Raw genomic sequence first — 23,249 nt, 5'->3', positions numbered from 1 at the left:
TCACCCCGGAGTGCTCGATCGATAGTGTGTCGTCCTGGAAGTAGAGCAGTGTTACACTCCCACTCGTGAAAACTCCCCTGACTCGGCAAGAGTGAAGCTCCATAATGACATTGAACACCTATTGCATCTGACCACCCGCAGGACACTGTGCCCAAGGAGCAGGAGACTCCTTATGATGAAGTGCTTGAGGTCTTCTGGAGACATGACCTCGTCCTCTGGCTTGCCAATCCTCTTTAGGTGCTCCCATCAAAGCCTTCACCTTCCTCCATCATCCACCTTATTCACGCCTGTCCTCTTCATGTCCTCCTGCTTCCTGTCGTGACCATGAACCCTCAAAGTTATTTTTCTTCCTCCCCTTTCCCCCTTCTCCTCTCGACACGTCCACACCATCTTGCTGGCCAAAGGCTGCGACTAATCTCAGTCAGTCATTTGACAAAAGTACTGACCCTAAAAAATGTCTTTACAATTGTACTAATCCAATCACACCATCCAGAAGGCTGTGTCTTTTAAAACAGGATTTAAGTTTGTGGTTTCAGCTGTTGAAAGATAGCCTTATTGAAACACTATTTGAATTCACAGAGGAGACGAACTGCTTTGAACTCCCCTGAAGTTTCACTCCTCTGCCAAGAAGCATCTCACAGCAGGTCTTCCGGATATGGGATCCTCGGGTGCCGTGTGGGTGTGATGCTCCGTCGTCTCCACCAGCTGCAGTTCAGTTCAAGAACCATCATGTCTTTGTCAGATGGAACTCTCTGCTCACTAACGTCCAGAAAATAAACGTATGGGAAAGACAAGGCTGACCGCCGTGTTGAGCTTCTCTCTCCTCAGCTTCTCATCCTCGTGGAGTTTATGGTACTCTGTTGTTATCTATAAGGAAACAGCCCCTGTCCTTCATATAGAGGGACAAGCTGGTGAATTTCAATTTCAGTTCAAGTAATGCAGTCCATGTTTATCCAGTGGATGTCATATTAGAGTCGTATTAGCTCCAGAAGACAGTAATGAGAACAAGACTGTGAGAACAAAGTCACTTTGATGGTAAACAACTGCGACAGCACAGAGTGGCGGGTTGGCTCATGGTTGAGCAATGCACTGGATTTTGTTTTGAATCTCTGCGTACCATGTCTTTCAAGCATGAGCCGAGGCAGAGTCAAAGTCTGCAGGTGGGTCCTGAACTTGAAAGAGGTTTGATCCACCACATGCCCTACTGACATGTCCATATCCAGTCAGAGCAAATGTTGCTGACTTCCAGTGGAATCATTTACATCCAACAGGCTTCATTGATAGTAGAAGTTTATTCAATCCCAGTTTAATCTTTGCCCTCATTTTGGCATTGTTGCATCCCATTGTTTCTTATGTGACTCCAAAAATAATATATTATATTTGATAAATGTTGTAATTCATTTAATTGTAATTAAAGATAAAATTAATTTTAATTATAATTAAATTTTAATTTAATTTAATTATATTGCTTTTTACTGTTGAGGGGAGGGGAATCACTTTCTTTATCATTTTATCTTTTCAAGAACTTCTCCATAGTTGTTTACTATCACGGATTTGCAGCTGTCAAGTCAATTCAGTGACGCACTACTGCCACCATATGTGGCTCATGTATTAGAACTGAGCGTCTCGCGACCCAAAGGTGTAAAACAAAGAAACATTTAGCGGCCCTCAAGGGGGCGCTCGCGGACCAACCATGGGCCCTGGCCCAACGGTGAAGAATCACTGCTTTAGAATAAACTCAGAGGCTCTGAAGAAGCTCAACAACATGCTAACAGCAGAACACTGGAAACATGACTGGCCACTCTGGTGTTGATAACATTTTCCTTTGAGTTACATTTAGAACAGATACAACACAGGATGCATTTGCCATTAATCGCGAGTTAACTCAGCTTTCGTGCAATTCATTGAGGTTAAAGATTTTAATCTACTGACAACACTTGTTGTGTTTGAACTCCATTATTTAAGTAAGTGAATTGTTTATTATCAGGTTTCCATCTACATCCCTTCAAGACAACACATCCCGAGTGCTCAAGATCTCAAGAACTTTTACAGCCCGTTTTGTTGTAGACCACAGTGTAGAACTGCCGACCCACTAGGAGCCAGCCAGGTTCCAGATCCTCTGGAGGATCTCTGCTTGTTGTCCAGTCTAGACTTGACTCTAGATGTGACAGAGCCTTTTCTGTCAGGGCTCCTCCACTCTGGAACAGCCTGCCAGAGGAGATCCCAAACTCAACATGCACCTTGAAATCCCCACTAAAAACTCACTTTTATAGGCTCGCATTCAAGCAGTATCCTCCTAACATTTCCCAACTCCTCGCTCTCTGTGAGCAACAGTGTTCGAAAAAGCGCTTTATAAATAAAGATCATTATGATTATAATAACACGTTAATGACGCTGAGGTAATGAATCTGAATACCACAACACACAAGCGCCTCTTTTCACTCATTTCATCTTATTTATTTGAGTCAATGACTCGTCACCACTCGGACTCATAGAAAAGCTTTTCTTTCACTTGTGAAGCGCACAGTCTGCGCGAGTTTACACAACTGGTGGCAATTATTGTGCGCGACAGTCTCGTGTTAGTGGGTGAGTGTGGTGGGAGGAGCCCTTTTTGGGAAGTTTTGGGGGGCAGTGCAACATTCAAATCGGCTCCCACACACGCCCCCCTCCACTCCAGCGGCCGGGAAGAAGCGCACTGGAGCCCCGCGCGCCTGAGCTCAGGGTTGCCGGAAGATGAGGCTGGACAGACGGAACGATGGACGTTGATCCATACAGCCGACCCGCGCGCAGGACGCAATGGATCGTCAGCACCCTGGCTTACCACTACGGACTGGACCGAGGGGTGGAGAACGAGATCATTGTTCTCGCCACTGGACTGGACCAGTACCTGCAGGAGATCTTCCATCATCTGGACTATAAGGGCGCCGGGAAGATCGCAGTGGAGGACTTCAGCATCCTGTGTGGTATTCTGGGACTGAACCGAGATTTGGAGGAGGAGAGCGGCGAGGGTCCCCTCCCGGGAGAACTCACCTTCAGGAACTTCCACGCCAAACTGTGTGGGTACTTCAGCACCCGAGCTGGCTGTCAGTACGAGGATGGCAGACGGCTGGTGGGGGAAGACAGCGAGCACATCGAGACGCAGATCCGCCTCAGGAGTCCTCTCAAGCGGCGCGAGAAGCTGCTCACTGGCGGCGGGGCGGGCGCGGGATCCCCGCAGGGGAGACGCGGGTCCGGCTGCAGGCTGGGCTCCTGCTCCAGGGAGTGTTACGAGGAGATCGTGGCTCTGGAGGAAGCCGAGGACCGAGTGGCCAAGTTGGAGGAGGAGAACGACAGTCTGCGGGAGCTGATCGAGGACATGCGAGCTGCGCTGCAGAGCAGCGATGCTCGGTGCCTGGCGCTGCAGGTGAGCGCACCGTGACTCGGCCCGACTTTACATGCACATGCAGCGCACACTCGCTACTACCATCCCGCCTGGAGAACTGTCTGACAGACTTGATGTCATTGATATGGTATTTGTAAATATTCAATTTGTGTAACTAGTTTCCTAAACCTGGTCTTCAGTGTCCAGACTTGATTCCCTTGAAGTCTCTCATGCGCTTTGTTATCTGCGTAGGTGGGACTGTGGAAGAGTCACTCCAAACACAAACCAGAAGATGGATGCTTCGTGGCTCAGCAGAAACACTCTGTTGACTTGAGCGCTTCCAGCCTCAGCAGTTGCACCTACAGCAGTCTGAAGAGTGTCCAGGAAATCATCCATGAGATCGAAGTGCTGCAGGACTCCAGAGATCGCCAGGCCGAGGAGGCGCTGCTGTCCAACCGGCAGCTGGAGCAGGAACTGTGGAGCTGTAAAGAGACTGTGGCAGCGCTGGAGGAGCGCAACCGAGTGCTGAAACTGGAGCAGGGCGCCATGAGGAGGAAGGTGGAGGAGGCCAGGCAGGCCTTGCTGACGGGTCTGGGGAAGGTAAAGGAGCTGGAGACCAAAGCCAGCCATGTGCCGGTCCTGCAGAGGCACATCCTGCAGCTGGAGTCGGAGCTGCGCTTCTACAGGTCAGTCAGGCTTCGGTGATGCTGCACTCTTAAACAAGACCGAAGTCAAGACCTGCTCAGGTCCTTAGACGCTCTGATGCATAATCTCCCCATGCTGGCAATGGTTCCAACAATTTAGACTGTAAACCTTCCAAAGGTGTTAGCAAGTGTGTGGTTGTCAGGGCTGTTTCATTGACCAGTGGCCCGTCCTGGAGTCCCCACTCTCACTCCAGACAAGGTCCCAGTGCTCCCCTCTGAATAAGCAAATGAATTAATGCCTATATTAGTCACAGCAGTTACTCATCTGTGTCAGAGAGTGGGCCAGTTTTTCCTCCCCTCTTTTAGACCTCTTTACTCTGCATGACAGGCCTGGATGTCGACTTCAAGCTGGTTTAGAAGTAGAACTTGGCAGCAGACACATGGGCTCCTTCCTAAACACCTATCTAAGGGTGTAAAAAATCTATTGTAGAATTTAAACTCCTCATTCTAACCTTGTGTGTGCGGCATGGTGTTTTCCAACATACAGTGATTCACTTGAGTTAAAGACAACTTTAATCACACTCGATCTAAACATGAGTGTGTAGTTGTGCTGATGGTGGTGGCTGCTTTGATAATGTGACGCTTCTATTTAGGAGCCCTCAGGGCCAGTAAACTGTTCCTCTCACACGCTTGCCCCTCTGAAGCCAGATGATGAGCAGCGTTTCCTGAAAATGATTTGTGCCCTGTTTCCACACTGAAAAACCTAACTCATTGGTTTGTGCTTGAGAAGGTCATCCCCGTTCTGCTGGTCTGGTGGTCCCGCCTTACATGTGAGAGTCACTTCACAGTCTTCTAGTTTTGTGGCCCCTTGGAAGCAACACAGTCTCCATGTCTCTCTCCCCTCTCAAGTGTTGATGCCACATCAGGTTTGACAGCAGAAGATTGGGCTTGATATCTTCAGGAAGGTTACACGAGAGGAGCCAGGGTGGAGGTTGGAGGGTTGCTTGTGTCTCTACTTCACCTCAAATTTCCACCTGTGGTCCACACTGCTGTTTTCTGGATACAATAAAAAACACAGTTCTCAACTTTCACCCAGGCTTAAGTTTTTCACCACTTCATAGAGAACGCATTAGCACCTCGCTGCAGACAGACTCTCAGGACGTTCCTATTCAGAGACCTGTGTGGCAAGGCTTGCCCTCCACAGAGTGTTATTCAGTCCTGACACAGACCGGCCCTGCTCATGCCTGGCAGCAGGCCTGCGGGAGTCTGCCGAGCTCTTTATGATGTGGCTGGCTTCACTGTTTGGCTTCATGTAACAGACATCGTGTGTGGCAGCTCGACGCTGCCTCTGCTGGTAACTAGTCATTTTGCTCCAATGTTTATCTCGACCGTCCAACTCATATAATCAGCGTGTCTGCCGGGCTCACCCATAAGATTCCAAACCTGCCCTTAAGAAGCTCATGAGTGGAATATATATGACCCCCCGTGTACGTCTACTCCACTCTAATCTATGCGGCCTGCATTCCAAGCCTTTTCACCGACTCCCATTCATGCCTTAATGTCAAATAATTCAAGCTGACAAAGGCTGAGACTTGTCAGGAGAAAGCACCATTGAGAGAGGATCTCGGCAGACTGACCATTCAACTCCTTTGCTTCTCACCCGAACAAACAAAGCCGCATAGGCTCCCCCGAAACCCCGTCCTATGGATCTTAGCAACCGAGCTCTGTGAATACACTCATCTGAGAGACGCGACATTTGGTTAGGAGAGTCGAGGTGTTGCTCTTTGAACCTTCCGTGCAATGTTTCACAGACTGTGGAAGAGATATCGAAAGTGTAATCCAATCAGAAGTCTCACGCTGCCTGAAAAATTTAAGCCGCAGTACTGTGTCATTATTTGGTCGACTACAACCGATGTACTCATTTACAAGTGTACTTGGCTTTAGAAGGTGTTGTTGTCCTGTGGAGCAGCTACTGGAGAACGTGTTGTCACAGAAAAACATACATGTGGGTCGTGTGTGTGGTGTAGGAACTCCAGCTGTGACTCAGAGTGCAGACAGATTTCAGCGAGTACATGGTGTTTCACCACGTTATGATGCTGTTTGCATGGGGTTAGATTGGATGTCCTTTATTTGTCCCACAGTTTATTGAACAAATTAGATTGAGTTGAAATTAAGTTGAGGCTTTAAAAAGAGGTCAAAAACAAGTTCTTCAAACAACAACAAACACTATTTCCTAAGTACTAATTCTAATGTTCGGCCAGGTTGTCAATTGCTCAACCCACAAGGTTTTACTCATGGTTCCACCTGTGGTTATGCCACAGATGACTGAAGTAGGCAGTGCTTCTTTGACCAACAGCGAGCAGGTGCTTTGATGTACGGTGCAGGATGTTGCCACAGAAGGATCCACTGACATCACCCACGGAAAAAAAGGGTTAAAAAAGTAGTTGTCTTGCCCTGCAGTGCATGCTGGCAGACTGTTTTCTACAACTGAATGATTACTTGTTTAACCTAAGATTGCAAACAACTAGCGCTGCAACTAGCGATTCTTTCTTAGTCGCCATACGCCGTGTTCAGGTTGACCAACATAGCAACATAATAGCAGTGTTGTAAATTGAATAGAAGTTATTATGAACTTTACGAAATGTACATAGATTGCTTTAAAGACTTGTAGTAGTGAAAGACTAGTGTTAAATGCTGTTTTGACTGGTGGTTTGAAACGTATGTGTCCTTTGATGTGTTCTTTGTGAAATGGTTTAACGTTCAAACTTTCGAAATGCAGGTTCTGACCCCCATAGCTGACTGGTCATACCACATCGGCAGCACAGTGAGGTCAGGAGGGATGGGTTCGCTTGGGTTATAAAGCAATAGCGAGCATGTACGAACTTGAATTGTCAGTTACTTGGATGCAACTTCAGTTCTATGAGTACATGTGGAGCATGATCTTCTTATTCCCCCTTCCTCTGTTGCTGAGTTTCAGAAAGGATTATTTGCGGTAGCGAGGGCTTATATAGGATGCTATCCCTTCTCCCAGTTGGGTAGTAGTGATAAAGATCTGTCAGGGCCAAGGCGTGACCTCAAAGGTGACGTCCATCAGAGGGCTCCACGTGTGTTCTTAGAACTGGATTTACAGCCAGGTAACTAGTATTTTTTTTAGTTGTGTGTGTCTTTAAAAGAAACACAGGAAGAAAATAAGCTCATTGTACGAGTTAGTTCAACTACATTATAGAGTGAATCCAGTAAGTTTTTTTCCAGCGTTCAAGATCCAGTTGTTCAAACGTATTCTTTTGTGGTGAAATCGGAGGAAGGTTCTTCAGCAGCCTGAAGTCTCCACCGGTTGTATTGTTTCAAACTAGATCATCGGGGTGGAACCAGGATGGTCCAAAAGCCGCCTCCACTACCATAGTATCCGTGCTTCCAATGTGAAACGCACCTGGAGTCTCCCCAGCCAAACACTTGTGTTTGTTTGGTCTTGACCATTTAGGAACGTTGCAGTCATGTCGGTCAGCAGCAGATGTGTGAAAGGTCCCTGGACTTCTGACTCGGGGTGATTTGGGGTAATTTATCCTGAGTTAATAAGCACTCTTCCTTTCCCATTCCTATGCAGCTGTAGTCTGTTTAGAAATGTGGTCATCAGGAAACCGAAGCTGTGTGGGTGTCGTTGCGTAACACGCCTGTGATTTCCTTGGATGGCGTGCATGAAGCCTGCGATGGCCAAAACCTCTGCGGAAATGATTCAAAGAATGTTTGTGTGTCTTCAATCGAGGCAGTGTTGCTTTCTCGAACGGTGAATCAGTCAGTGTTTGTGTGGCCCGGAGGGTTTGAACAGCGGGGAGCAGGCGGACAAAAGCCAGAGACGAGGAGGAGAAGCTGACCCGTCTCTGAAGGACTCTTGAACTGACAAAGTGAGGAAATACATTATTGCCTCACTCATCTTTCTTTCTTCAGCTGTCCAGATGTCCACTTTCTGCAGTGCCACGGCCGCTGACCCTGGCAGTGTCTGCCCGTCACCCTGGACCCTCTGGAGGCAGAGCCCAGGGGAGACATAATCTTCCAGGCTATTCACTCTCCCTGCATGGAGCCTGCGGAGCGACAGGCTGACTGGACCCCAGTCGACCGTATATCAGCACAAGAGTGGCAGCATTGTGTGCAGCAGGTGCTGCTGCACTTCTTGTAGCCTTTAAATCACGTGCAGAAAGACGAGCGAGAGGGGAACTGAGGGGGCGGCCTGTTGCTCTTGAGCTGGCTTCAACACCCCCAACTTCCATGTGGCTTTTTTTCACATTCAAAAGCCTCTCTCTCTGTGGTTTAGAAGTATGCTGACATCAGCAGAAATAAATCACACCCTCCCCTTTTTTGGTGTGGCATATTGCTATATATTCACCTCGACTTTGAATGCCCCGCTGTGTTGACTTTTACAAGCTGTTCCGCACGCTGCTTTCTAGGGAAACACGAGAGGCCTCGCTTCTCCTCTCTTGATTTGATGCACGTCAGATTTTGGTGGTGAAGACCATCTCTGCAGTCTGCATGCAACTGAGCTTTACAGCAGAATCACTTCCTCCACTGTCAGAGAGCACTTACTGGTCGTGGACAGTGGCGCCATCATGGTTATTGTAACACCAAGCTGGTAATAATTTTGAGATAATAGTGTATTTGACCAGAAATATTGAGATGCGTGCTTGTAGAGTGGCTCTTTGTTTCTTTCTTTCTTTTATTTGATTTTAGGGGTAGACCCATTGGCCTTCTCTTCGCCAATACCATCTTGCAGGAAACTTCCTGATAAGCAATAAATACAAAACTCTATTTTTTTATTATTAAATAAATATTTTGAAACCCAAAAAGTAAATAATGTACATAATGAGATATTCTCAAATATGAAAAACACAAACACAACTAGAAAGGCACCGTGGCATCACGTCACCCCAACTCGATTTGTGTTACATTTTCACCATAGTCACCATAGTCAGATGAAAGATTATTATTATAGTGTATGATTGTATTGGCCCTCGGGTTGCTATTGGATGTTCAGAAATCCAGATGAACTTGTACACACCAATATAATCAAATCACTTCTCCGTTAGCTGAACCCTGAAAGATGTGTTTTTTAACCGATGCATTTTTTCTCTGTCACCTGACAGGTGCCTTCTTTTTTCATCCACCTCAAGCTAATAGTACTCACTATCAGCATTTGAAGAAGCAGCCCCAAGCTCACGGCTGCCTGACAAAAATCCCCTTAGGTTTTTTTTTTTTTACTGTTTTGTTAGAGAAATTAAATATAATTGAAATGAATAATGACAAATAAATTTAATAGTAGCTTTCAGACATTTCTGCCAGAAGTGTGGAATGACATCAAAATACTTTTGTCGGTTCCAGGGCACCTTTGGTAGTTCTTATTTTCAAGATGTGCACGGGTCAGTTGGCGCCATTTGGAATCATCTGCATTTGCTCCCTTATTCTGCTGAACTAGGTTTGAAATGTGTTTAACCCAGTATAAGGTTAGCAGATATTGTTGACTATTGTTGACTTGAGGTATTTCTTTCTTTCGTGGATACTTTGGCAGATCTTTGCTGCTACTATTTGCCTGTGAGAAATGAAAAACCCAAGTTTTATTGCTGTTAGTAACAGTCCGTCTTCTGTTGTGTGTGCAAGCTAACACACTGACGTGGACGAACACAACCTGATCCTGAAAGCATCTTGTGTATACTCCAACCCCCCACCCCCTTTCACAATGGACAACTTGATTAATAACTGTCTGTGTAAACATGACCCGAAACTCAAGTTCAAGCTCAGTTTCACAGGGCCGCCTCACGCATGACCTCTGCTCCCCAATAGCAGCCAGTGTGTGACCGATGACACCTGAAGAAGGCTTTCCTTCTTCAGGGAGGAGCAGTCAGGGCTGAGCTGGTGAAAGTTTACTTCAGTGCCATGCTGTGATAAACACAGGGATGGCTCTAGGGGTCCGGACTCTAACAACAAACAGCTGGGCTCCCCCTGCAGTGATTCAAAGGCTCAGACTGCTATTAAAGCAGGGCACAGGATACCATTTGTTCCAAACGCCCTGACGGAGCTCGCTGCACCAGTGGCTGCATTAGCTCTAAAGTGAACTCATCTGCAGGCGTGTGGCTGCTGATTCAACATGGTTTTGGGAAGGAAAACTGCACAAACACAGGCTCAACCTTCCAGGGCTATGAACCTCTCCTGGAGTCTGTGGAGAGTGGGGCTGCAACGACTTTCGCCAGCAGGTAGAAAAGTGTGGGACCATTTCACAAGGGACACACCCTTTCTCACCAGTGGTGGATGGGTAGATGAGGTATCGTGACACAGTCTTGCAGGGCTGGTGAAACTAGGTGGCTCTTTTGGTTTAGAAATGATGAGAGGTTTCATTGAATTAGTTGTTCATGTCTAAACATGATACAGCCGACAGCGCCATCTGGTGGCCTCTGAAAATCAGGACATTGTTTCATGACACCTCACCAACCCTTCAATACTGTGTCACGAAACTTCATCCGGCCATCAATATGTCACACCATATTTTGTGCAATTAAAGCTGAAATATGAAGTTTCAAACAGCATGTCTTTACAGTATTTTACATACATCTAAATATAGTTTTTTCACTCACTACTTTTAACTGCGTCCACCGTCAAACCTTGCAAAATAACACCCAAACAATCCATTGCCCTTGTTCTTTACCGTGGTGGTTGGGTGCCAGTAATGCGAAGGGCCATGTTAAAAGTGGAACTACAGTACGGTTTATTGGTTGTCAGAGGCACAAATCCAAGCAACTCAAATACTGTGCGAAGGAAGATCATGGTGGCAACAGTTGAGCATCAGATTCGCTTCACCCTGCTTATTAAACACAGCAACTTGACTCAAACCTTGAGTTGCAGCAGCCTCAACACAGCAATGATTTCTGCTGACAGTCACACTGATTCACTTGTTGCCATGTTTGAAGAGGGAAACCCCTCCACCAGGCCATTCAAGACCCAGAAGGTCTCCACGGCAACCAGAAACTTGTCTCTGTGCTCACATCCGTGCTCCAGTGGACTGCAGCTGCTGTTCCTGGTCCCCCTTCCTCCCCCAATAACACCTCTCTCTGATTGATTGTCTGGAATGAAGTTGCTCTGATCCACCCTCTGGAAAGTCCAACAACAGGCAGGGAATCATTCGGTGTTACAGCATCGCCAACTGCTGCCAACAGGATATATGCTTGAGTGACTTTCTTTCAGTGTCTCATTTTTTTCGCCCAGAAATCGTCATCTGGAAGCACTTACTCCTTGATTTATGAAGCGCCCTATCAGATTTCCCCTCACACAAAGGAGCGGAGGGCAGGGAACACTCCAATGATCTAACGCTGCGATTGGTCCCTTCAAAAGTTCCTCTCCTGCTCAGCTCAGAATATATATATATATATCTGAAGGGGAAAACATTGAAACTGGCTGTGTTTACTGCAGATGAAAGTGAGGGAAGGAAAACCAGACGTTCAACTTTGCTCTGCAGTTTGGGTCCGTTTCCCTGATTATACTTGATTTTATGCAACTCACAGAGCCTCTGACCCACTTTGCAGTAAAACTGTCTTCGAGATATATTGTCTGGCTTCAATTACCACGCCCAGATTTGCCATTCAACTTTGTAGGCCTTTATAAAATTATCATGGCAATTGGATCTTGTGCTCATTACACACAGGCGTGTAGAGGTTCCAGCTTCCTCGACAGCAATGTTCCTGGTTCTGGAGCTTTCAACGTGACCCGGGGATGTAAAAAAAACACTGCTGGATTATTCATCATAGCACACTGTTATTTTATCTCTCACCATTGCCTGGCATGTTCCCAAGCAGAAATGGATGAGAGTAGTTCAATGAAGTTTAAAATTCTGCATGCAGTGTTTAGAGGTTTGCCTGCTAGTGTGGGTGAAATTGCCAACCCTGGTCTACAGTTCATCACCGAGCAAATGATTCCTCCATCCCTCAGTAAAATTCAACCTTCTAAAGTAATATACAGTAATTGGAAGAAAGGCAGTGGAGGCCCAGTCAATAGGGGGCGCTGCCCCACGCACATATGCATGTCCATTTGAGCTTGTGTTTACATTTCAAAATAACATTTATTGATCTTTTTTCACAAATCATCATTCGAATAAAAGTGTTTAGAGTGTTCTACAACATTTACCCATTAAATATTCATCTTTATATATTCAGAGGAAACAGCTTCCTGTTTGTTATATTTTACTTGTCTCTGCATTAAATTTAATTCCCTATTTGGGCACGTCGTCGGTAAAGCAAGCCTCTGATGTTGATGTCAGAACCAGTTTCAGTTAAACAGATTGGCCGTCCCTCTCCTCTGTCTCAGGTCCGAGGTGTCAAACGTGCGACTCACAATGAGCTCCGGTGCCGAGGGGACAGTGACAGTGGGCAGTAGGACCGGTCAGAGGTGCTGCTCTGACTCCCAACATGACCGCTGCTCCCCCACCGGACGGGCAGTGACTACTCCTGACAAAAGTAAGCCGCTCTTCTTTTTAAACAGCTGGTTACTGATCCTCCCTTTGGATCCCTATTCAAGAAGCTCCTCTTGTGAGGACATTATGGAGCTCTTCCCGACATCTCACTGAAAGCTCCCACCTTCCCTAAATAGCTTCCTCTGGAATGTATTTGGATAATAAAGGTACAAATATGATGACGAACATAGATGTTTTATTCTTCTCCAACGGCAACCAGTCAGGACAAGTGGCATTTCCTTTGAGTCAAACGCTCAAACGCTTGACCCAGATATGATAGCACCTTGTAGGTTCCGGCTGTCTCCATTTGGACCTCAGTTCTCCTTCACCTCCTTCTTTAGAGTTGAGGTGTTGGCTCTCAGATAGCTCTTCCGTCAGCAGCCGAGTGTTGTGTGTTATAGTGGAGGAGCAGCTGTTCCGCTCCGTGGAGGGTCAGGCTGCGTCTGACGAGGAGGAGGACAAGTGGACAGGATGTCAACAGAGACAAGTGGACGAAGTCAAAAAGATTCTGACACGCTTGTCTGGGTGCGGGGAAAGGTACAGTGCAACTAAGACGACAGCCTTCCACACCGCCGCAGAGCCGCCATGAGAAGATGGAAATGTAATGTTTCACTTTACTGTGTCTCTGTGTATAGATGTGAGGACAAAGCTTTCAGAAAGCTGATGTCCAACTTTGGGAGCTCCCGCAGCGAGGAGAGCTGCAGCGCTGTCGTTGAGCTGCTGGAGAGAGTGACCAAGTTACACAAGCAGCTGGAGCAGAGAGAAGGCGGAGCCCAGATGGACACAGATCAGGTACAAGCCACCTCTGAACCCAGAGACACTCGGCCGACTGTTGACGCGGTTTTCTCCTCGGCTTCAACGGATCACTATGCCACTTCACGTCACAAATCATGTGGGAAGTGCGTAGATGAGAGTTTAGATCACTCCCTTGAGTGATGGAAGTGTAGTTGTCAGAGCTACACATGGGTTGGTCTCCTCCAGCAGCATCAAGCGGAACAAACTTTCTTAAGAAGTGAGTGACTGAGTGTGTGTACCTTGTATTGCTATACTTGTAGGGACTCTTTTTTTGGGGGAATCTGCTTTTATGGGGACCTTTTTTAGGGTGAGAGGCTGGGGAAAGGGCAATGAGAGGGCCCCACAAGGGTAGAGATACAAACGTGTGTGTGTGTGTCTGTGTGTGTGCTTCCCGCTGTTTGTCTCTGAAGCTGACCACAGAAATCTACATGACACCGGGGAAGAGCACTAATAGAGGGTCTGCAAATCTGGGCTCTCCGCGTTTCTCATCACACCCAGAGCATGCAGAACACCTAAACAGTCTAGAAGAGTTTGTTGATGCTGAGGAGGAGATGGATGAGTCTTTCAGGTCACCGTTATACAAGCACACCGTCAGCCAGTTGATTGTATATACACACTTGCTTTAGTCGTATATTGTGAGTCTTCTGTCCGTCTTCAGACGAGGAAAACAGTTCATCTTGATCGATCATAGAATGGAACCCAGACCGTTGTGACAGAAATCGGCCTGAACACCTAAATAGCTGAGCTGAAGGAACGACCTGGAAGACTACTGCTGCTGAGGAGTCAGTGTGCGTGGTGTGCAAAGCCCTGACTCTGTGTAGCAAATGTTCAGACGCTAAGCTTTTAACAGATGACACATGGGCGCCAGCCTTCTCAGGCCGATGTGTCGAGGTATTTTCCCAGCTGAATGTGTCAGAACATTCTCTACTTGTTGATCCTTGTGTGGCGTGAAGCCTGTTGAAAAGACGCTCACCCACTGTTGGACATGCTGTCGAGACATCCGTGCTCTCCTCCCTCTCAGATCCTGGTCCAGGAGCTGCAGCAAAAGGCAGAGGAGACCGAGCTGCTCCAGATGGAGCTGCAGATGCTGGAGACGGAGCGGGTTCGTCTTTCTCTGGTGGAGGAGAAACTAGTGGACATCCTGCTGCTACTGCAGCAGCTCCGAGACCTGGTCAGTTGAGTACCATCTACAAGACTTTTGGTCTACAAGACTTTTGGTCTTGTAGATGGTAGGTTTTTTTTCCTTGTTGTCATTGCTCCAAAAGATGTTTCTTAATGAACTGCACAGCTGTTGTTTTGGACCGCTTTTTTTGGATTTTGATGCTCTAAATCTTTCCTCATTCATTTCTATTACATCTGGTCATGTGACCGGCTGATGGGCGTCACCGTGACTGGAACACACGGCCGTTTGAGGGGCTTTAAATGGCAACGTGTTGAATGGAAGTAGCGCCACCCATGGATTAGTTAACCCCAACTGCCTTCTTTCTTTCGTGTGGTGCGCTGCAGCATCATGATATGCTGCAGAAGTTGGAACATATGCTTCAGTTGAAAACCTAATGCATCAACATGTAACACTGACGGCTGCCTTCGGCGTCAGCATAGGACACAATACTTCAATATATTAGGTCATGGGAGTGAGGACCGGTTGCCTAGGAGCCTCACAGTTGTACTGGATAAACACATTTGTTAGCATATGCCTGAAAACTACACACCACATCTTCTTCACGAAGACAGAGGGTCAAACCTGGCCTGTTCAGACGTTGTACGCGGTTACTGAAGACAGTGGAAAAACTTCATCTGCGAGCCTCGTGTGTTCTGAGTCTGGGTGAACCGCAGAGATGATCCATGCTGAAATGAGCATCCAATAGTTCAAGTGGAGACAAATATAATAATGACTGGAGCAGTGTGACTGGAAGGGACTTAAGAGGGACCACAGTCTGCACCGAGAGCGATTCCCCGTCCCCCACCCAAGGTCCTGTCTTGCAAGTTTTCGTTCAGCTTCCCTCGTACGACAATCCAAATCAAGCTTTATTGTCACTTGAAAGCTGAAAACAACTGAGAATGTTTCGGTTCTGGCATCTGAAGGCAATTAAGCAGAAATATGTCTTGTGCAAACGTCTCTTCCCATGAGCTGAAGTTGGGCTCCTTCATGAAAGCCACTCCTTCTGCAGGCCTCATCTTGGTACCGTCTGGTGGGTCCATCTCTCGCCTTTGATTAAAGAGGCCACAATAAATGAATTTCACTTGCGGAACATGTGTAAGAGTTGTTTGCGATTGCACCGGTCGGCTTGCTGTTGAAGAGCCGGTTTGTTCTCAAACAAGCCTCTCTCTCGCTCTGCTCTGTTTCAGAATGTCTCCCGCAGGTCTCTGGGGAAAATCCTGCTCAGCACATTGGAGTCTTGCAGCGACCCTCAACACGGTGAGCGAAGCCCATGTGCCCCGTAAAATCAATGCGTGTCTTGTGAAACGTGATAATAAAAAGCCTCAGTTTATAACTGGATCGGCTCCAGCCCCTTTGTTGCTGCGCTCCCCGAGAGCTCACATCTGTTTCTGCACAGGAAAGGCCCACATCCTGGAGGTTCTCAATGCTCTCTATCATGAGCTGGCTGCCTGCGAGGTTCTGTCGACTGGTGGACTTCTGGAGCGCTCAAAGAGCCAGCAGTCGCTCAATGCGCTCATCATCTCCTGCTAAGCAAGACTGACCCCTGTTGGAGTCTGGAAGACAGCAACAAAATACACACACACACATATATACATGTATATATAAAACATAAAAAAATCCCAACAACAATCTTTACACTACTTTTGACAATGTAAATACTGTATGATAATGTTACACCGTCCCACTATGCAAGGAGACTGTCTCTCTCGGCTTGTTAAGCATGTGGAAAAGAGGACTCAGGAGGCTTACATGTCCATGCAGGCACCTCGACTGTTCTGCAGCTCTATTGAGCCGGTGCTAATATGTCTTCGCCACATGCTTCCATGCGTTCTCTACGTTGTTATTGCTGTTCACAATTATATCCACCAGGGGGAGCAGCCCAGAGTCAAATTTATGACAACAACAAACTCCAAAACCAACATGGTGACTGTGGAAGAAGCATTGATGGAGCTCTTGCACAAAAGAGGAAACAGAGGTGGTGATCACTGAGGCCATTAAATATATATCGCCACTGGAGGACGGAGAATTTCCTCCACTGTTGTCTTCTTCGTATATCATTAGAGCTACACATCAGGAAATAGCAGCAACATTGCCCCCCCACTGTTTCCGGTGGTACTGCTCCGTTTTGCCTGCATCATACGGTATGTGCATTAATATGGACTGAGTGAACACAGAGCACAGGCAGAAGGCTCAGGCCGTATCCGGATCCATACATAACATTGAGCTCAAATGGGTCTTTTTTTGAGGGAATGCACCAAGCCAGGAGCCCCCCCTACCAAGCTTTGGACGTAGGTGATGGAGCTGTACTGTATCAGGCACTCGTCTTTACGTTGCGTATGGATTTAAAACATACTGTATGTCTCAAAAGTGGTAGAGCAGAGATGTAGGATCTGCTTTTTTGTTTTTGTTTGATCTGTCTAAAATTGTAGAACGTTGTATTAAACTTGATTTTTCTTAAATCTGTGTGTAGTTGAGGCCTTTCTTCTGGGTCACCTGAGTTACTGCACTTTGGCACGCTCGACTGGATGAAATTAAAGTTGTCCTTCATTCATCATCATACTCTTACTTCCCATTATATATGTATTTCTTTCTCTAGGGAGCTTTCTCCATCCTCAGCTATCCAAGCGTAAATGGCACCACAGATCAAATGGCTGTAATTTTTTCTTCTGTCAAAGTTGACTCAAACGCAGGTCATGGAACTGTTTTGAAATGTATTTCAATCATACAAAAATGTTTGTTTCTGTTTGTGGTGTTCATGTATGAGACTAAACATTTATTTTTTGTTTATAAAAAGTTGTCTTTGGCAGAGAATTAGATTAGATCCAATCAGATCAGATCATTTCGTTTGATCCTTGTTTGTGGTGTCCAGCTCCATGTTACGTGGCCTACCATAGGTAAAAGCATCTGCAAAATGACCTGTAAATGGTGAAATGATTCATGATCTTCTATTCAGAGCAGACGAGTGAGACTCACGTTCTTGTTCCTCAGTGAAATGACCTATGTTCGCTCTAATTCTGTTTCCAATCTCGTGTTCAAGCCTTTTTCCAATAGTGTCCTTCTGCTTAACTCACAAGGTTGTAATGCGTCCAGGTCAACATTCTACAAGTAAACGCCATCCAACAGAATGAACACTAGAACCTGTCAGCAGGAACCATCGCGTCTCAGTCAGGAGCTGCTGAAGACTGCGTTCCCTTGCCACCATTGCTTTGTTCTGTGTTTGGAGAGTCTGACTTTGATGTGTCTTTATTCTGACTTCAAAGGATGTGTGTTTGCCAGAAAGTGATGAACGGTATATATACATCTACAGGAAGTGGAGGTGACACTGTTTTGAGGCTGTGATGATACCTTGAAGTACAGAGCCGTTCAACAAGCAGGTGCATGTTAGCATTTGTCTGAACACCAACTTCACTTAGTGGGAGCCATCAAGTTTGTTAGTCTGGATTAGGAGGTAAGAGAAGAAGCTCATTTGAATATCCTTGAACTCATTTTTACAGAGTTACAGTTATCTTGATCACATTAAGGTTGTGCAAACAAAACCTAGTAAAAAACGATTAAAAAAAATGCTATTCATGGTTTACAATATTTAGGATACACCAACTCTACTCTATTCGCCCCTATTCTGGAGCCCTACTGCCACCATTGCATCAATGACATTTTTGAACGGTGTTTGTTTTATATCGGTAAAATGAATGTCACAGGTGAACCTTTGGGCCAATGAGGAGAAATTTGTTTTAACCCAAATTATATTGTTCTGCATTCATGGACCATAACCTTTTAAATCTGCTGTGAACATGTTCATGCACCTGAGCTCATGGACTTTGTGTTATAATATGTTGTGTAGATCAAGACCCTCAAGATGGAGAGTGAATGCACCGAGTGCTCTTTCAAGGAACTGGGTGAGTCGCTGATGACAATCCAACAGCTTGGACTTTGTGTTTGTGAATGTTGTTACTTCATCGTTCTTACTCATGACAAGATGAGATATCATAAAGGTTGATGAAACAGTGTCCTGATTTTCTTGGTTTAGAATTGATGTGAGGTTTCATTGAATTAGACGTTCAAGTGCAAACATTATAGAGCAGACAGCGCCATCTGGTGGCCTCTGAAAATCAGGACATTGATTCATGAAGCCTCATCAAGCCTTCAATACTGTATCATGAATACTCAGCTTCCCATGACTGTCATTTAGTGTAACATGAGACTCATTCAAATCCTATCACAGAACCCACATATTAAAGAGGTCAGGTTCCAAGTAGTATATAAAATTCTGACGCTCCTGAATGCATCAACTGCACAAACCGGGGATAGGTTGATCCGCACGTCTTATGATGTGCTTGCGGACCATCATGCGTAAAAGAAACGTATTCCTTGTTTATTTCAGCCTGATCAGCTCAAGCAGGTAGCTCAAGTAGCTTGGTCTACGGTGGCCTGAAGTGGACAAAAAGTATGTCTCACTAAAGACACCCTTGGATTACGACTCCCTTTTTAAAAACAATGTTTGATAAGTGGCTTGTAATGTGAGGAGTAGCAGTTTGATTTCTTTCGCTTCCCTAACACTGTTGCAGATGAGTCCTACAACCAGAAGCTCCTGACTGAGCATGAGCGGTATGAGAAACTACAGCACAAGTACAAGCGGATGCAAGACGACTATGAGGCACAGCTGAGGGCAGCCGACTACAACAAAAGCCAAAGTCTGGAGGCGCAGAAATTGATCTATGAAGCCAAGCTGCAGGAGGCCAATCAGCTGCTGGAACACGTCAGTGTGGATGCACGCTTTTGTCGTGTCCTGGTATCTTCAATAACATCTCCAATGTTCTGCAGTGGCAGTCGTACTCAGAGCAGGGAAAGTGTGAGTTTGAGGAGCATATGAGGCAAGCGGAAGAAGACGCAGACAGAGGGCTGTATGACGTTCAAACCATGTATAACAAGAAGCTGCAGAGGGAGCAGGAGAGTAACACTCGTCTGATGAAGGAAACCAGTATCATGAAGCAGCAGGTGAGGCCTGCTCCTGTGCTGGTTGGAACGATCTGAGTTTTGTTTCCCCCTCCTTACTTGACTGAGCCTGTCATCACAGATCTACCATCTGCAGAGACAGATTCAGGACAAATGCATGGAGAATGCACAGCTTAGGCAGGAGCAGCAGAAGCTCCAGGGTCTGATCCGTAATCTAGACTGTGACATCGCAACTCTGAAGAAGAAGATCCTGGAGTATGAGAGGACCAAGCCAGATCAGGTATGCTTTTATGTTCTACAGTAAATGTAGCTTAAAGGAAGATGTTATCAACATCAGAGTGGCCTATAATGTTTCCAATGTTCTGCTGTTAGCATGTTGTTGTGCCTCTTCAGAACCTCTGAAGTTATTCTAAAGGATGTTCACGACAGTATTTGTTCTGTTGGGTTGTTGGAGGAAACAAATGTTTGCATGAGGAAAGCATTATTGGCCGCTCTGGGACAGAGAACTGCTTCCTTTATGCCACATTTAGAACAGATACAACATGTGGGATTTATTTGACATTAATTGCAAGTTACTCAGCTTTAGACCAATTTATTGAGATTAAATATTTAAATCTAATGACAGCCATAGTTTTCGGCACAGTGAGAGTAGACTCATATATTGCTAATATTATGGCTGTATTTAAAGAATTGGATATTTTTTTCTTATCTTAAATCTCTGAACAGAATTTTATTTAAAAAATAAATAAATAAATAAACTTGGTTTGGTTTGTGCACAATTTTTAAGGGAAATATTTTAGATTCTGTCAAATGTTAAAAACTTAGGAATGTTATGATTGCATCTCCTCCACGTCCACAGGAAAGAGTCATCTCTGAGCTCAAGAAGAAGAACCATGAACTGGAGAAGATGACCTACAACCTTGACTCCCAGTTAAACGAACTAAAGAAGCAGGCCGGTCCAGCTCCAGAGATATTCACAGAGAAAGAAAGGATCCAGCAGGTGGGGTTAGTCAGCTCACTGACACGGGATTGATTTGTCTGCTCATGTTGATTGATCGCCTTCTTTGTGTGTCTATACGCCATTGGACCAGGAAACGCAGAAGATATCAATACAAATGCCAATGAACAGCACTGAGTCTAATGAGGACCGATATGGACCTGCTTTGTCTTCCAGTCCCTCTGCCGGCCAATTTGCTTGTGGTGCTTATGGTTAAGCTCAGGCTAAAGCGCTCATCTTCATCTATAATGCATTATTATTGCATTCATAAGACTCCATAGTGCATTCATAAGGCTCTATAGTACATGTTATGAATGTTCATAATCATGTGTGCTACCTTATGACAAGGTTTTTCCATTATTTTATGGTGCAGACTTTGGAAAAATAGTGATCTCTTGTTTCTAATAATATTATACTGTGCTTAGGGTTAAGGGCAATTGGGTCTTTATGACTATATTAAGTTAAATCCACAACTTATATTTTATAAACCTTGATTGACGTAAGTTTCCACACATGATTATGAACATTCATAACACCTTCTATTAAGCCTTATAAATGCATTATGATGTACTAATAACGTGTTATAAATGAGACCTTCAAGTTAAGCGTAACCGTTTTCAGAGATAATAGTTTGTGCTGTGGGTCGAAATCTGGGCATCATAAGTCAGTTTTATGTAACAATAATAATCCTTCCATCCCTTCTCAGGGGTTCTGGGTGTGAAGTTAAGTTCATGCACCAACACCTGTCTCTAAACTCACCATGTTGTCTCCCATAAACAGACACAAAGCCATACCCAACCTCAGAAACAGCTGCAATTATTTTATCATTTTACTTCTACAGCTGGAGGAGGAACTGGTGCAGATGGAAAAGAGCAACGTTTACCTGAAGCTAAATATTGATGACTTGCAGCTCAAACTGAAAACAAGAGATCAAGAGATGGACAGGGAGAAGCAGAAGGTGAGCAGACATCTTCACAGAACTTTATCCCAGGGGTTTGACCTGGTTGGAGTGCTAGACTGTGTGAATGTTTTGGTTCAACAAAGAAGAAATGAAGAACTCTCAGGCTCAGAAGCCTGTGATGAAAATGATCTTTGGCTTATATAGGTGAAGCATGTTACATGAGCGTGGCATGCTGAGAATCTGGTGGGTTAGAGTGAGAAAGACATGCAAGCATTTAAAAAAAAACCCTTCTTCTCGGTTGTGTCCAGCTAAAACAAGTGCGGATACACCTTGAGCGACTCAAGTCTGACCTCTACCACTGTGGTGGCTTCATCCAGGAGCCGAAGAAGTTGAAGGATAGTGTGAAACACATAGTTGCCCAGTATGTGCATCATGGTGATGAGGTGAGTGACTGGTTAGTGAGCAGCTCTTTTATGGTCTGCGGAGGTCAGTTCAAATGCTTCCTTCTTGTTTCCAAGTTGGTAAACAGTGAGCTGGAAGATCTCCAGAGGGCATATCGGCGACAGAGTGAGCACCTGGAGAAGACGGTTACCTGTCTTAAAGCCAGACTGGCGAAATGTGATGAGGAGCATGAGAAGAAACAAGTCAAGCTCATGAAGGTAAATGACGTTGTGGTCCAACTGAGGCACCACACCACACATTTTGAAAGGTCACTTGGGTTCAAACCCTTTTCAGTGTGTCAGGACTTCTGCGCTCCTCAGTTGTTTAGCTACTAGGTTATACAGTAGAGTCCTAAACCCACCCTGTTCTTGACCCCGCAGGCAAACGTCACTCTGGTCAATCAAATCAATGAACTTCGGAGAGATCTGCTAAAAAACCGGACTGAGTTGAAGAACTGCAAAATTCAGCTGGATATGGTGAAGGACAAGAAGCCACGCGTGCAGACAGAAAAAGGAACATGACGTCCTGAGATGCCAGTCTCAGCAGCTACAGGCTTCCAAAGCTCCAACTGTGTGGTGCAATGAAACCAGAGGGCAGGCTCATCTACAGGTCGAGAGAAGCCTAGCACCGAGAGTTCACAGTGTCTCATCTGCCTTCTGCCCATTCACTGTGCTTTTGGAGCCCAGTTTCTGGCCTCCTTCTAGGTGCCACCACTCGACCATTGAAGGATCAGCTCAATTGTAGATTCAATGTGTCACAGCTGGTAGTTATATGAAAGAATGTTCAATGCCTAAATAAGTCTTATATTTTATACTACTCACGGTAACATCCATTTGCTTTGTTGACAACTGCAAACCCTCAATACATCCAACTGAGGCCACCTGTTTCACAAAGCATCTCTGGTTTCAACATCCAGGTTGCATTCAGGGTTTCAAAATCCTGTTTACATCTGACGTGAGGTTCAGTTTAGATCTTAACACCAGGTTCGACTATGTCTATTAACCAGAATAATCTGTGCTCAAATGACTACCTTGTTTTCCCTGTTAAACGTACTGGAACGGGAGGTGGCAGCGTACCTATTTGTAAAACGACTCAGGATGGTCAATGAAACGCTCAGGGAATCCCTTCCTTGGGCGTTCTTGTGTCGTGCCGGAAACACCTAGGCTCCTGCTGGACTCTTCTCCAAACCCTTGAGCTTCATGATGTAGTCTTCTGAGGTGGTTTTCACTTCACAGGCGTGCCTTGTTTATCTGTGGAATGTCTAGGAGCAGAACACAGGATGGTACAGCTGACAGCTCCATTTTACGAATGTGAGGATTCATATAATGGCAAAAGCAGGAGAGATTTTTTTGGGCCAAGAAGCACAAGGAATGGACATCGACCTCTGGAAATCTGTGCTCGGTTCTGATGAGTCCAAATTTGAGATTTGAAATTTGAGACCTGAACCAGACCAATATGATGAGAATTGATTTGCACAATAAAATACACTATTACTCTTTTCCCATCTTCA

General features: G+C 45.6%; 2 protein-coding genes across 2 annotated transcripts; both read left to right on the top strand.

Annotated features, from left to right (window-relative positions):
- Positions 1–2,689: 2,689 nt before the first annotated feature.
- efcc1 (EF-hand and coiled-coil domain containing 1) lies at positions 2,690–16,857 on the top strand. The gene is made up of 8 exons (XM_053868393.1): positions 2,690–3,403; positions 3,614–4,047; positions 12,346–12,494; positions 12,892–13,027; positions 13,126–13,282; positions 14,307–14,456; positions 15,635–15,704; positions 15,844–16,857. The coding sequence occupies exons 1-8, from the start codon at positions 2,756–2,758 to the stop codon at positions 15,975–15,977; spliced, it is 1,878 nt and encodes a 625-aa protein (XP_053724368.1). The 5' UTR covers positions 2,690–2,755; the 3' UTR covers positions 15,978–16,857.
- Positions 16,858–17,762: 905 nt separating this feature from the next.
- Positions 17,763–23,213, top strand: LOC128761010 (cilia- and flagella-associated protein 57-like). The gene is made up of 10 exons (XM_053868839.1): positions 17,763–17,895; positions 18,289–18,343; positions 19,013–19,203; positions 19,269–19,442; positions 19,522–19,680; positions 20,260–20,400; positions 21,239–21,355; positions 21,607–21,741; positions 21,817–21,957; positions 22,120–23,213. The coding sequence occupies exons 2-10, from the start codon at positions 18,304–18,306 to the stop codon at positions 22,258–22,260; spliced, it is 1,239 nt and encodes a 412-aa protein (XP_053724814.1). The 5' UTR covers positions 17,763–17,895; positions 18,289–18,303; the 3' UTR covers positions 22,261–23,213.
- Positions 23,214–23,249: the final 36 nt, after the last annotated feature.

This window comes from Synchiropus splendidus, chromosome 6 (genome assembly GCF_027744825.2).
Source record: "Synchiropus splendidus isolate RoL2022-P1 chromosome 6, RoL_Sspl_1.0, whole genome shotgun sequence".
NCBI classification, from domain to species: domain Eukaryota; kingdom Metazoa; phylum Chordata; class Actinopteri; order Syngnathiformes; family Callionymidae; genus Synchiropus; species Synchiropus splendidus.
This window is presented reverse-complemented; position numbering and strand designations above follow the sequence as displayed.